General features: G+C 40.1%; 2 protein-coding genes across 2 annotated transcripts in view; both read right to left on the bottom strand.

The window, feature by feature from the left end:
• Positions 1-14,499, bottom strand: part of Bent (projectin protein bent) — a 55,972-nt gene that overhangs the window by 29,534 nt on the left and 11,939 nt on the right. Inside the window, exons 18-40 of the mRNA XM_076904749.1 lie at positions 14,304-14,336; positions 14,199-14,231; positions 14,068-14,121; positions 13,926-13,982; positions 13,545-13,613; positions 11,469-11,519; positions 11,321-11,359; positions 11,181-11,234; positions 11,028-11,084; positions 10,880-10,936; positions 10,703-10,759; positions 10,304-10,348; positions 10,175-10,216; positions 9,865-10,029; positions 9,083-9,268; positions 8,958-8,972; positions 8,191-8,370; positions 6,839-6,883; positions 2,244-2,391; positions 1,937-2,173; positions 1,717-1,853; positions 1,021-1,155; positions 88-171 (exon numbers count right to left, since the gene is read on the bottom strand). Coding sequence (XP_076760864.1) covers positions 88-171; positions 1,021-1,155; positions 1,717-1,853; positions 1,937-2,173; positions 2,244-2,391; positions 6,839-6,883; positions 8,191-8,370; positions 8,958-8,972; positions 9,083-9,268; positions 9,865-10,029; positions 10,175-10,216; positions 10,304-10,348; positions 10,703-10,759; positions 10,880-10,936; positions 11,028-11,084; positions 11,181-11,234; positions 11,321-11,359; positions 11,469-11,519; positions 13,545-13,613; positions 13,926-13,982; positions 14,068-14,121; positions 14,199-14,231; positions 14,304-14,336 — 1,980 coding nt within the window. The remainder of the gene's footprint in view (positions 1-87; positions 172-1,020; positions 1,156-1,716; positions 1,854-1,936; positions 2,174-2,243; positions 2,392-6,838; positions 6,884-8,190; positions 8,371-8,957; positions 8,973-9,082; positions 9,269-9,864; positions 10,030-10,174; positions 10,217-10,303; positions 10,349-10,702; positions 10,760-10,879; positions 10,937-11,027; positions 11,085-11,180; positions 11,235-11,320; positions 11,360-11,468; positions 11,520-13,544; positions 13,614-13,925; positions 13,983-14,067; positions 14,122-14,198; positions 14,232-14,303; positions 14,337-14,499) is intronic.
• Positions 11,572-13,404, bottom strand: LOC143428931 (uncharacterized). The gene is made up of 9 exons (XM_076904210.1): positions 13,384-13,404; positions 13,043-13,099; positions 12,775-12,831; positions 12,639-12,692; positions 12,510-12,563; positions 12,334-12,432; positions 12,197-12,250; positions 12,044-12,097; positions 11,572-11,904 (listed from the first exon to the last, which is right to left on the bottom strand). The coding sequence occupies exons 1-9, from the start codon at positions 13,402-13,404 to the stop codon at positions 11,572-11,574; spliced, it is 783 nt and encodes a 260-aa protein (XP_076760325.1).

Here is a 14,499-nt window from a genome sequence, read left to right as displayed (position 1 = left end):
AAAGACCATTCCCGTTTGGAAAAGCGTCGCGAGCCCAATGGATTAAAGTAGAATGAAGGAAATGTGTGGTAAAGAGTATTCGCGAACCTTCTCTTTGACCCTTGTCGCTAGTATCGGCCAGTCGGCGATTAGCTCCTGCAAACTTGGCCTGCGCTGAATGTCGAAGACGTCCTGCATGCCCGGTACACACACACGTTCACGTTAATCCCACTCTTATACGATCCTCGTTATCGATCATCAATGTCGGACGACCCTGATGTCGAGTATTCGCTAAATCTTACCGGAATTCGCTTTCGAGCAATCCGACTAATTCCATTACCTTTACGTAAACGTGCATCAGGGCCATCCGAATTCAATATCACTTAACATTTAGAGATAATGCTTACTGCTGGGTTACATACTGTTATTATTGTGACTCGTAGCCGTGCTTTAATGCAAACTGTACAAATACCGCGCGTTAATCTCATACTTTTGTAACAGTTTCTACTCATGCACCGTTAACGATACGAACCTTCCATTGATAACGATATTGCGAATGGATATGTTCGAGTAATGTCGTTAATCTACGGTTAATCAACGATTTGTTAATGAACAAGATAGACTACGTATTACGTGAATAAATCTACGATATGATCGATTACATTGAAATACGATTTCAAGCCCAGCATTAGCTCTAAACTAATTGTACGTGTGCTTTCGTAAATTAGGATATCGTCGATTTTCAGTCGTCGGTGTTAAAGTTTCAGTTCACCTGTCTTCAATTTCACCGAGGTGTTAATCCGTATTCATTTCAATGGAAATTCGTGATATTGTAATGTAGTAACGTGTAATATATGTGTGTTATTACTACAAGTTTTCCGTTTCCACAATTTTTACTTTCTCTCGTTGAATTTTGTTCGGGACAATCTCTTTCTATCTAGAAAAATTGTAGAAAACAGAGAGGTATATTAGTGCGTCCTGAACGAGTCACGTCAAAGTCAGATTGGAAATAATCTACGAGGGGGGATGATGCCAGAAAACCTTGAGCCAGCTCCAGTTAGTTTCACCCTTCCTGTCTAGAGAAATTCGAAGGATCTCCTCACCCTCCTCCAAGATCACTATATCCTCCCCGTCTTGATACCAGCTTCTCCCGTGCATCTCGCTGTCACGCAGCGACTACGAAGACAAACGTGTAGAGAAAGAAGGAAAGAAGGTGCTACCGAATCGACACGTATCCATTACCTACGGATCTCGTCTATAGAAATGTTTTAAGCTCTCGCTATCGTTTGTCCTTTCGCCTACTATACTCGCACGACCGAACACGTCGTTCTTGTCGATTTCTAGGTATTAGTGCTGCTATACATACATGTGTAATAAACTGAACAACTTTTCGAAATCGCATCTCTGTACAATACACATCGGATCTTCAATGAAACGATAAGCAATCTTTTGTACATCCAAAAATCGTATGCATACCGAGCGTACACCGAGCTGTTATGCGACGATCGTAAATATTCGAGAACACGAACGGAATGCAACGAAATGCAACGAAATGCAACAGACTTGCAACGAATCGACATGCATACCGACGATAAAGTGAGCAGACAAGCTCCTTCAAGACATACCAGAGTAATAATATAATTATGATAATATAAATAGTAATCTTTCAAAGTGTTCTCGACACGGCGTACAGATATAACATGTTGAAAAAAATGTGTGACACCGTTTGTTACGCACCTTCTCGACCTTCTTCAAAGCCGGCATCGGTTTCTCGACTTCCTTCAAGTCTACCTTCTCCTGCTCTTGCTCTTCTCTCGCCCACTTCTGATATTTCCTCTTCTTAAGCATGGCACGGAAGTCCATACCACTGGCGTCTAAAACGAAACCATTTTATGTTTCGCGAGGTCGATATCGATGTTAAAAAGACACGGAAGAATAGGGTACGGCGGGATCATACCGGAAACGTAGAGCATCATCTCGGCCGAGTCCTCGCCATGGATGTTGCTCACGACGATCTTGTAAGTGCCCTCGTCGTTCGGCTTCGTCTTCCTCATGCAGAGGGTGATCGTATTGGTTTCTGTGTCCGTAAGGAACTTGAATCGGCCACCTTCGATGATCTCGGTGATTCCCTTGTAGAATTTGAACGTTGGCGCGGGCGTACCCTCCACCCCAACCGTGAGATACGCCGTCGAATCTAGAAAGATTCAGAGGAGAGGGTGGAACCGTAAGAAACGTAACGGGGAAAAGAGGATAAAGCGAGATACCTTCGACGGCAGAATACGATTCCTGGACATCGACGATTTGAGGGGGTCCCGCTGGCCCGACATCTCGAAGAGGTGTGCTCGGTTGATTGATCTTATTCTCAAGGTCCGCCACGCTGGGTCTTCTGACGTCCGTGCTCGGACGACGACGCTGTATCAACCAATCATCCCGATATACCACGCTTTCGCTTGCCACTTTTATCCTACTTTATATTTCTCTTACTTTAACCACACTGGAAGCTTTCGGAAAAAAAGCGGACAAGCAGATACGAGCTAAACGCCGTGACTTTCGCCTACTTACCGATTCGAAAGCATCGCGGCAGATCGCTTCCCATACAGAAAAGATGGTGCGATAGTCACGGTTCGCTCGATATGCGGTGCTCCCATGCAATATCGCGGTGAAAATAATTCATCGTGCCTTAGTCACGCAGTTAATACGAAGCGTTAAAATGCTAAATGTTAACCACAGTGTTAAATTAGTCTGGGTAATTCGGCGGATCGTCGTATGCAAACAAGATATCTGACCACGTTTCGTGAAAACTCGAAAGAATTCTTGAGTGCACACGTAATCAGATGTATCGTACAATGCATGTACCTACGGACCACCCTGGTTCCACAGCTTACAATCTATATTTCTTGCGAAAGGTGAAAGACGTTACCCCTACCGGGCGGATCATTATGATCGCGAAAAGATACCAGGGTGGTTCACTTGGAACAATGTAGAAGGTTACACATGATGGGATACACATGAACGAATAGGTTTTCGGGTTACGTGGACGAGATAATCTGCTTCGTCGATACCGAACCTTTTAGAGTTCGGTGCACAATGGTCGTATCGGTTGATCAGTCACAAGGTTAAACCTAACACTACAACAATCAGTCTCGATAAACAAGTTCGTCTCCTAATGAGCGAGAAGAGCGAGACGTTGCGGAACAATCAGAGTAGGTAAGTACGTATTAAAACTTTGGGGCTGTTGTACGACGCGTCGATCGACGATATATTATATATATATACATTCGTTGTTTGGTGTATCCTTGTCAATTATCGAGGAAAATCCTTTCTTGCTAAGCAACGGTATAGAACGGGGCACGGTTGACAATATGGACCATCGATCGATGCGCTTCGTGTACAGTAATTGGGTAGAACGATGTATCGCTAATGTTTCATTGGGATACTAGTATGAGTATTCGTTAAATCACAAAAGCGTACAATTTTTATTCGCCTACGAGTCTTTAATTTGCATCGCTCGTCTGTCTGACGGGGTAGATACTTGATGAGTAAGTGAAGTTTTCGTGACGCTTACGGAAGTACTCGGACGTCGTCACGAGGTCGCTGTTAGATACAATTGTGATAAGGCGTAGTTAATAAACATAGATTGGAAAACTACCGCAACGATGGAGTAATTTGGAGAAAAATGGAGACCAAGGGGAACAAAAAGAAAACGAGAGAGAGATCGAATGAGAGAGAGAGAGAGAGAGACACAGTTGACAATTCGAATGAATGAATATACTAGATGAAGAGAAGAGAAAATTGGAATTATTATCGACACAATTATTCTACTACGTTTCCATGGTTTAGTTACACTCGCGACGCGATTACCACGTACTCTGTTTGCATTATTTATACAGGAAAAAAAACATTTAATTACGTTACTCATTGTACATTGCACGGGTACGACGATTAAAGTGAAAAATAAAACACACAAATATATTATACGCGGTGTCAACAATAATTGCTTTAAAAAGAAAAACCGTCGTACCTATGACTGTTGGATAACGAGAATTTATCGCTAACACATACATATGGTGTGAGTACTTCCAGAACAAGCAAGATTCAATTTTATAATACATATTCTGTCTCAAACAGGCCGTAGTTGAATTGTTCATCTCAAAGAATACCGAAGAGAGAAGTCGTTGCTCGAGAAGTTGCAAGGGTGTCCGAGCGAAACGGTCTTATACTACTGCGGCCCGTTTGACACAGGAACCAGTACTACTACTGTACTTGAAACACGAATGGAACGGTAGAACACGGTGACATAGATTTGTACAGAAAAATAAGAAAGAAAACAAAGAACAGAATAATAAGAGATCAAGTTGGATTAAGATTAAAATAAATAAATACATCTTACCAACGTCTAGTTTCTACGTTCTGGATAGACATAGTATACGCTCGAATGAAGCAAACGTTTACGCTAGCCGCGGGACGTTTCGACTGCAATTATGTCGTGATTAGTCGAACTGGCAGCTAACAACGATGGTTGATCGATGAAACAGAGAAAGGAGAAAATGATCGACTAACCACGACAGACAAGTTGCACGTCGAGAAACGGCCGGGAGTCTGATCAGCAGTTTTGCGCAAAGTATGTACAGACGCGCATTGCGAACAACTCGGAGCATTGCGACACGCACCAAATGGAAACGAAAATGACCTCGAAGGTAACGCGAGGGCAATTTGAAAGAGAGTAAATGTTCGCTAACCTCTTTCCCTTGCAGTTCACCAGGACGGCCGGACTTATTCTGTGTGTGGCGCGTGAAGAATGAAAAAAAAGAAAAGAAAAAGAGAATGAGAGAGAAAAAAAAAAGTGGAGAACGAAAGGCGGACTCGATGCGTCTTTAAACGGTTGTTATCGGGAAATATAGTAGAGAGACAGGTCTATCTAAATTGATAATACAGAATACAGATTGATTGCCAGTGTACTCTCTCGAAGCGGCTACGTAGAACTTTGGCCTAGATGGTTGAGATAGCGGGGAGTGGACAGCAGCGGTGGCAGCTCCAAAAAAGTTCAACTAAAAAAAGATGGTCAAGTCGCAAAAAGAAAATGAATATTATCGGCTTTCCGTGATGGTATGCGGCATTTGTCTGCGTTTCCTGCGTCTAGGAATTGAACATACGGCTGGTTTTAGTTTGTCGGTGTTAAAACTGCACTGCAATTGTGCAGTAGGACAAGTGTGATATAGCTGTTTCACGGGAATCCAATCCAAATCCTTCGCGGGGAATGGGGCGGTAGAAAAAAATGAAAAAAAAGAGAAATATTTATAAAATATGTGAAAACAGCAGGAGAAAAATTTGGGGTCGAATATGTGAGAAACATATAGAGAAACATATCGGGCGGGTAAGCTTTGTGTTATAGCGAACACAAATCTCACCTTAGGATCTAACACCTCGCCGGGGCGTAATTTTCCCAACTGCAAAAAATTATAAAGACGAGCGTCAGCAATCTGAGAATGGGTCGGTTACTCGTACGAAGGTTCCTGGTGATGGTACCCTTTGATACCTCGACAAGAGCTTATGAAGTGACATTCGAGGGAGTAGAGAGTTGGAAAAGAGATATGTTGTAGACGGAGTAGATTCGAGGAACAGAATATTTGAATTTCGGTTGATAAAAGTAAAGGTCCGATCGTGTGTTCGACGATGTTGAGGGATCGAGAAGAAATCTCGTACGAAATGATCGAAGAAAATCGATCTTGAAATCCACGGCGTGTCCACGAGATACGGCTAGAAATAACGATCAAGCGTTTATTGGAGGACGGTGAACGCGAGGTTGAAACGTACAGTGTAATATTTATGGTAAGTTACTTGGGATCGTCCTTCGCGTCCGGCAAATTGATAGTTTTATTCGACCGTTGGCAGAAGATAACAAGTGTTCGAACTACGTAAAATGCATTCCCACTTCGTAGTAGGAGTTTACTCGTGTAAACGACATAATATATGTTTCGAGACGTCACAGTGGTATCTTTGAAAGTAAGAGACGATTCACGGGCCGCAAATGTTTGTCGCTTGTCTAGGCATTTGTTAACGCCGATGCCTGTCCCTTCGAGCAATGTTTGCCAAAATCTAATCTACGAGCCGCGATCTATGCCAGCGGAAATTTGAAACCTTATACACTAATGATTTAAGATCGGTCGAGTGTCCGTATCACGCCAAACACGCATCGCGGATGGATTTTCTTTTTTTCTTCTTCATCGCGATTATTTTATTTTATTCGTTTCGTCTCTGTCGTTGTTATTATTACCGTTATTGATAATATTATATTATCGATAACATTCTTACGATTATAACAACAGTATTAATGTTAAATTATGATCTAGATCAATAGTTGGGTGCTCGGAGATTCGATCGCAACAGATCCGTGCCAGGTGCAGTGGGTGCGTTGGTGCAATAGTGCAATGGTGCATGTTTCCACGTCAATAATTATTAAATAAGAAAAGATAATGAGCTGTGAACCTCTGCTCGTTGGAATGATCTCGCGTCCGACCGACGTTCTTCGATTCTTTTCGATCTCACGCGGGAGTAGAAGAAAAGGAAAAAATACACTTGTACGCGTTCGAGCGCGAGGTCATTGAAATCGTAGGGATGATTTCGGTAAGTGAATGAGTAATAAAAGATGAAGAATAGTTGCAGCTTGTACAGGCAATATCGAACAAGGTTTCTTCGCTGGACGTTCCGTTATGTATGTGTGTACGTACGCTTCTGTCAGTGTAAAAGGAATAACGTGCGAGTAAAAAGAACAAATGAAGGTGAAATAAAAGTGCATTGGTAGTCGAGTAAGGTTGCAGACGAGGCATTCACTTTTTCCACTGTCAGTGATTTTTCTCACCTTGCGCTCGTCCACCACCTCGCCTGGTCGCAGCTTCCTATTCTCCTATGATGAACCAAACTCTCTTTTACTGATCGGCATCGGTTTCGAAAATGTTTGCGCGCGTGTAGAGCGCGTTAGGTGCATGCCTTACATAAACATTTTCCGGTGCAACGTTCACAATCGCTTCCTAAATTCATTTCATTATCGATGCTTTCTACACAGTCAGGTTCTCGTGTAAGACTTCGTTGCTAAGAGTGTCTCGTGAAAGGCGAGAAGGTTCGGTAAGGGATAGATGGCTTTTTCTTTGTTTTTTTTCGTTTTTGTTTTTTTTTTTACAGAAGCTGGGCTATTTGGACGATTCACGAGTAAGGGTGATGTACTAGCCTTGCTGACACTAACATCAACGCACACACCCGACACACACACGTCGGGAGTTCACGTGATTGGACATCTAGCTCTAGGACTATCACGATTGGGATCACTAAAATCAATGATGTTGCTACGGAACTCCAAAAAAGAAAAAAAAACTCCAACAATTCTAGGGCTAACCAGCAGTAGCCATTGATCTACATACCTATGCTTTAATCTAGTTCTGTACACGAGCTAACGTTTTCTATGCATTGGACTCTTGATCCGACGTACTTTCGTGGTTACTCTCAATCGTGACGTTTTCCTCGATCAGGGTAAGTGGGAATTGCTCGATTAACGAACGAGCGACAAGCGATCGAGGCGAGTGTACGATTCGGATTGTGAGTAACCTACGAGCGATACCCTCGAAGCGTCAGCCGGTTTGCTCCGTTCGAAAAAAGCGCTACATTTCGATCGCCAACCCCCGAATCCTTTCAGAGATTTGTCTGTCAAAGCGTTCGTGATGTATCGCCGATTTCAGTCTTCGGACACGCCCAGTCGCCTCCCGCCAATCAAAAATTACTAATGAGTAATTGCACGAAAATAGGCCAGAACGTATTTATTTTTGGGAAAGTATTAGACATCACGGGCTATTAAGAACGTTGCTTGGCAATTTGACAAGGATGCCCTGATTAATGAATTTCACGATAAAATTCGTGATACCGATCCAAAAGGGTTGACCTTCCGATGCCTAGACAGACTTGTACCAGGAGCAAATCGCTTTACTCTTCGGGGCAAAGGGACCGCAACGGTATCCATTTAATCTTTTGGACGAAGAGACGAAGAATCTTTTACTTTTAGTATACGTACAATCTTTTACTTTTAGTGTAATTAGAGAGAAATTAGAACATCGAACGACCGCGAAGAACACCGTTGCGGCACTTTACTCGATCTCCAAAAGTACTGTCGGTGCTGATATATATGTATATATATACCTTGAACGAGCACAGCTCGTAACATACCTCGTCACTGATGATCAGACTGGGTCTGCGACCCAATTCTTCCGGTGGTATCAAGGAACCTCTTCGACTGGTTGTGCCACTGCCAGGTGCGAGAGAACTCTTTCTGCTTCCAGCCGGGGTCACGTCTTTTATAACTTCGATTTTCGGTGTCTCGGGTGCTTTGATTTCCGGCACCTTCGGCTGAGATCACGAGAAAACGAATAGTCAGTTTCCAAGTTGTTTAAAAGTCAGGGAAGCTAAGCAACGGCTAAGGCTTTCGACCGTTTCCCGTTACTTTGATCGAAATCGTTGAAGCGATCACGTTCGTACTAATATCGAGACTGAATCGAGACTGGTCCCTCGAATCGCTCGGGAGAAATCAAAGCGAATAGATATGGTCGGGCATGGGCGGGACGTAATAAGACCGAAAATAGCGATCGACATTTTCTCCACCCTAAATTTCGAGTCGAAAAATCAGGGATCCAAGGGGGGTGATATACGACGCGTTATTTGCCAAAACGGTTCCCTCTCCACCATCGGTATCCGGATGTAGAGTGGTGGTAGACACGACGAACGGGGAGGATTAGTTGGTTGCCAAACGGATGATTTTATTTGTTCGATTATTAGCTCTAGCACTCGAACGCGTGTCGCGTTAATTACACTTGCGAGGAACGAACCGAAACTTCTACCATCAAGGGTTTTCACCGAGATGTTGCTAAATTCGCGTAAAGGGATACGGCAGCTTGGCAAGATTACAATAGATTCTTATTTTTCAAACGATCACTCACCTTAGACTCGAATTTCTGCCCGCCACATGGAAAGAAAAGCGATTAGTAAACAGACGAATGATCGATGAACAAATATGATAACTACATAAATGTAATAGTTACACGAAACGACAGCAAATACTCACTTGAGTGGTTGGTCTGTCGAGCTTAGATTTGTCTCGGGGCACATGTTCGCCAAATTCGAATTCCTGCGGCTTCTCTAGCACCGGTCGCTCGTAGTCTGGTATCTCTGGGAGCTCGTAACTCTTTTCCTTAGCTGCTTTTCCCACTTTCACCTTCTTGGCTTCAGCCTTTTCCGTCTTTTCGGTTTTCTGCGTGACCAATCGATACACGATTAATTTCAACCTCCTCGGCACGGATATTAATGTACACGTGAAGCTGTGATTCATGATAGAGCGATAGATATGCCGTAGAGATAACATTGAGATTTCAGCAGGAAAATACCGGTCGAAGAGATAAGTATTTTTTGCAGCGAAATGTCCAAAATGTCGTAGAGATTGTTATTACATTTTTAATTAATCACCTGTGTTAACAATTTGCCAAGTCTATAGAATTTCGAAGAGTGAAGAAAGAAGTAAACGGTAGATACGTTATATAATTGTTATTGACATTGAGAAGTGATACTAAGCATAGAAAGCTTTTGAAAATTGTAGGAAAAAATCAAAGAGAGTACGAGCTGTCACTCGTACTGTGAGTTGTTTGTAAAAGTTGGCTAGTCACTTTTGTAAGATAGAACCTTTGATAGTCACAGAGAGAAGTATTATAAAAGAGAATCGTAGAATCGAAAGTAACTGGATAGTCAATAAATACATAGATGCATACATAAATGCTTAACATATAGATGCATAGTAAAGAAAAAAAGAGAGAAAGAATATTTGTACGTTTAGATTCCCTTTCACGGGAATACCTTCAAACTAATAGTGCCATTTTCAGCACTTTGTGATTTTTTAGGATCCCTCGTAACCGGTTTAAGCTGGATAGCCTGAAAGTTGTCGGTTTTAATTTCATACTTTGGTGGTTTACGCAGTCCGGTTTTCTCTTCTTTCGGCTTGGGTGCTACCGGCTGTGGCTGCTGTATTTAATATATTGTTTATTCGCAACAATCTTTCACGAGAACTTACAAAACAAATACCAATTCGAGAATAAAGAAGTTACTTCAGAAATTATTTCGTAAGTATTGCGAAGTGTACTAATTCGTAGAAAATAGAAATACTCACCTTAAGTTCAACTTTATTTAGCGTCTTCGCTTCCTCCTCGATCTGTAATGTTTTAGAATGAACGTATATAATTCAAGTTAACAAACAGGCAGTCGCTACGTTTAAACTGTAAATATACAAGTTACTCACTTTCGTTGTAGGTTTAAGACTTGGTTTCCGGATTTGCTCCTCTACCTGTAAAGAAATACGGATGGAATGAATGAAAATTCATTAAAGAAATTCTTCAAATAAATGACGACGATTATGATTCGTGAACAGGTGCAATTCGATGAACGATGATAATGACTATTATAATGAGTCGTTCCTATTGGAAGCTGAAAAAGATATATCAACGGATTAATAGTCTATAGTTTGGAAAGAACGTCCTGTTAACTTGCGAGATGAAAAGTTGAAGTGAAGAAGTTACATGAAGTACACGCTTGTACGAATATGCATATGCAACAGTTTGATGAATGCAATAATTAAGAATCGTGTATGTGTGATCGTGTATGTAACTCGTATCGCACGAAAAGTATCGGTTTCGTGTACCTTTGGTTGCTCGGGTTTACCAAGCGTGGTTTTAGCTTTTGTAGCCGGTTCTTCCTTCTAAAAAACAAAAACAGTTTACGTGAAACTATTCGTGCTCGAGCGTGTCTGTTTCCAACAAAAATTAAATTCGTAAATGTAAAGACAAAAAAGAAAATGCAGAAGCACGCTCTTATGTACCTTAGGCTCCTCGGGTTTACCAAGTGTGGCCTTAGGTTTCATAGCAGATTCGCCCTTCTAAAAGAGTGAAAATGTGAAGTGCAGTAAAATGTATACGCGAGAAAAATAGAGTAGAGAGGAAGAAAAAATCTGATTTACTGCCGTGTACCTTCGCTTCTTCGGGTTTACCAAAAGGAGTTTTCGGTTTCGTAGCAGGTTCCTCCTTCTAAAAAAATTTATAATCACGTGTACCATGTTTGACGATAACAAGAGTATCACAGAACGTGTATATTGTATTAAGTGACGTGTGTGATTTGTGTACCTCAATCTCCTCGGGTTTATCGAGAATGGTCTTTGGTTTTGTGGGTTCTGTCTTCTAAAAATCAATTGTAACATGTGAGATATCCTTAAGATCAACATTTACGAATAAATAATGTACGTGTGTCGTGTTTGTCTATGTACCTTTGGCTCTTCTGTTTTGGGTTTGAGTATGAGTTCCTCCTAAAAGTGACGCACGTGAATTGAAAATGCTTTGAAACGACTCGTTTCTATTGATGTATATATGTATATGAAAATGCAGGTATAATAATATTGCGTGTTCACTCTGTACCTTCTTTTCTTCCTTTCCAACGGTCTTGGCTTTAGTGACGACATCCTCCTTCTAAAAAATTATAGATACGATCAAATTTATACGTCTTACGTGCGAACATCAATTATTTAATACAATCAACGGTTAATACACGTAAAATTCCGGTTATTTGAAAAAAGTATATATCTTTTGCACAAGCAATGCGATCTTGTATGTATACCTTAGGTTCATTGGAAATATCGCCCTCTCGTTTTGAATCTAATACAGGTTCTTCATCCTGGATGGTATTCATATGAATCAAGAAAAAATATAATAAATAAAGAATGGAAGAAAGAAAAATTAAGGAACTGTGATAAATTTTTGAGACGGTATAAAGTATTGTGTTCTCTATTCCCTGTACCTTAGACCCTTCTGTTGTTTTTGTCGGTGGCCTACGTCTTACGATCGTTTCTTTCTGCTACAGTTGCAAATAAAAAAAAAAGAGCAAATTATTTGAAAGAGTCTCGTGTGTATTTAACGATCTTTCTGAATGGTCGAAAGGGAAGCGGACAGTAAGAGAAAGAAAAGAGAAGAAAAAAAAAATGGAAATATAATACCTTGCTCGCATCGTCATGTTTGCGAGAGGTAGATTTCGATTTTGCTTCCTTTTTCTGAAACGATGAACATAATTGTTATCTTTTCATTACGGTTGCATCGTGTTGTGATAATGTTATGTGCTGTATGTTTATGTTGTATGCAGTGCTATCTACCTTATCCGTTTCAGGTTTTTTACGAGTCACTTTTAATTTTGGCTTTTGCTCTCCCTAGAATAACACATACTTTTTTACTTCTAATACATAGTGCGTTCACAAATATGTTATATACACCGGTATCTCTATTATTCTACCTCAACTTCGTCAATCGATTTAAGTAAGGGTGATTCCAATTTGGATTTTAGCGAATCCGGTTCGTTGTCTGATTGATTCAGATTTAATTTCCAAGTATCCTAAAACGTATTTAATTGATAGAAAAATAGTGTTCAGATTATGATGCCGGATTTATAATACTTTACGTATATACAACCTCAAACGTTTCTGGTTTAGATCGTGATAATTCTGTGATTGCCTTTTGCGGCGCCTAAAATTAATTCCACGCGTATCGATTATTTCAATCCATTACAGCTAAAATTTGAGTAAAACCAATAATGTGTACCTCTTTCCAAATTAATTTAATATCCGGTTCTTGTGGTCTATCTGCCCAAATGTCCTACAAATTGTGTAGTCGATCAAGCTTATTCATTCCCATTAATTGTGAACGTTATTTTACTAGAGTAAAAAAAAAAAGCTACCTCTATTTCGTCGTTCAACTCTTGTACGTATGGTTTAGGTGTAATCTCTGAGATATCCTGGAAACGTTATCCATAAATAAAGAAAAATCAAAGTCACTTAAAAAGCATAAGTTACTACTTATAAAACGTAACTGATAAATGATAGTGTAAATTTCTGTAATGAATTTGATTTCATGATCACGTGCCTTATCGAGCGAATTATTCAAATATATACATTTTATGTCTGACGTGAAACTAATGTAACGTGTCAATTTAATGTACCGTGTACCTTTGAATTTCGAATTGATGTTGTTATGGGTCTAAGTTTCAGGGTCTCTTTATCTACCTAAAAATTGAAAATAATAAAAAAAATTATAAATAAAGATATATTTTTAACTATCAGACTGAGTCGTAGGCGCGTTTAACAGCGGTGAAGATAATATCAGTAGTGCAGCAAGGCTGCTGAATAGCCTGTCAGTGAAACAAGTGTACGCTATGAGCGACACTCATTATCTATTACTTCGCTCGATTCAATAGTCATTTAAACACACATAGCGAAAGCATCTAACATTAGATATTACTAGCCTTTCTGGGTCATGTTCCAGAAGGTGAGATACTACGCATACTTACCATTTTTGTTCGTAGTAACATATATTTTTTTTTAATCTTCCAAACTCACAATAACTCTTAACGTACATTAATCACAGCGTTAATAATAAGAGTTTAGGAAAGGAACGATTACAAGTTTGAGATCCAATGAAGATTGTGAAAGAAACAAAAAATTCTTTTACCTTCTCGGCAGTCACCTTCTTCTCGACAATGGAAGATCGTCGGCTTTCCGTTTTGACTTCCGCTTCGGTCTAAGTACATACAAAACATAGTTAATACTGAAAGATCGATGGGTTTTTTTTTAATTTTTTCGATAGATGGAACTGATATCTACGATTGAACGTTATTCGGTTCGAATTAAATTAATCGGTATTCGCGTACCTTCTGAAAAGACAAGCGTCGCGGTGTTGCGCGACCATCTTCGAGCATCTACATATTAAGAAAAAAAAAAAAAAAATAAAGGAAAAAATAAGCAATTGGGTTTCTACAGCTATACAAATTGTAGCATGAGCGTAGAGCGAATTCGTTTGAAACTCGAGTAAAGAATGGTATGTCTTTTTGACCTTTTCTTCCGTTGTCACCAGAGAACTTCTACGACTTTCCGTTCGTAATTCTTCCACCTGTTGCGAAATCGAGACGAATAATGAATCAATGCTAGGTTGCTTGCCAATATCTTTTAGAAACATTTGAATGATTGTTACTCACTCTACTAATAGACTGCTTGCGAGACACTACTTTTTCTGCTTTAAGTGTAGCTTCCTGAATAGAATAAGATTGTGTCACAGTAGGAATATGAGCGTACGTATGTTAAATACAAATAAAATATTCGCACGTACCTCTTTCTCTTCTTTCTTCTTGGCAATCTTCTTCTGTAAAATAAAATTACATTCATTTAAACCCGTTTATTTCGAATGACTAACTGTTTATTCTCGAATAATTACCTTTTCGACTTCCTTTTTCTCTTCTGGCTTCTTCTAAAGAAAAATAATCAATTTCAGTTCGTTCCATTAAACTTGTTATCATCGATTATAAAACAATGCAACATTTCCACTTTTACACACTCCTTTAAATGCTATAATTATAATTATGGGTAAAGAAAATACGCACGCACACTACTTGAAATCAAACCGCACAGCA

Source organism: Xylocopa sonorina, chromosome 11 (assembly GCF_050948175.1).
Source record: "Xylocopa sonorina isolate GNS202 chromosome 11, iyXylSono1_principal, whole genome shotgun sequence".
Taxonomy (NCBI): domain Eukaryota; kingdom Metazoa; phylum Arthropoda; class Insecta; order Hymenoptera; family Apidae; genus Xylocopa; species Xylocopa sonorina.
Note: the sequence above shows the minus strand (reverse complement) of the source record. Positions and strands in the feature narration are given on the sequence as shown.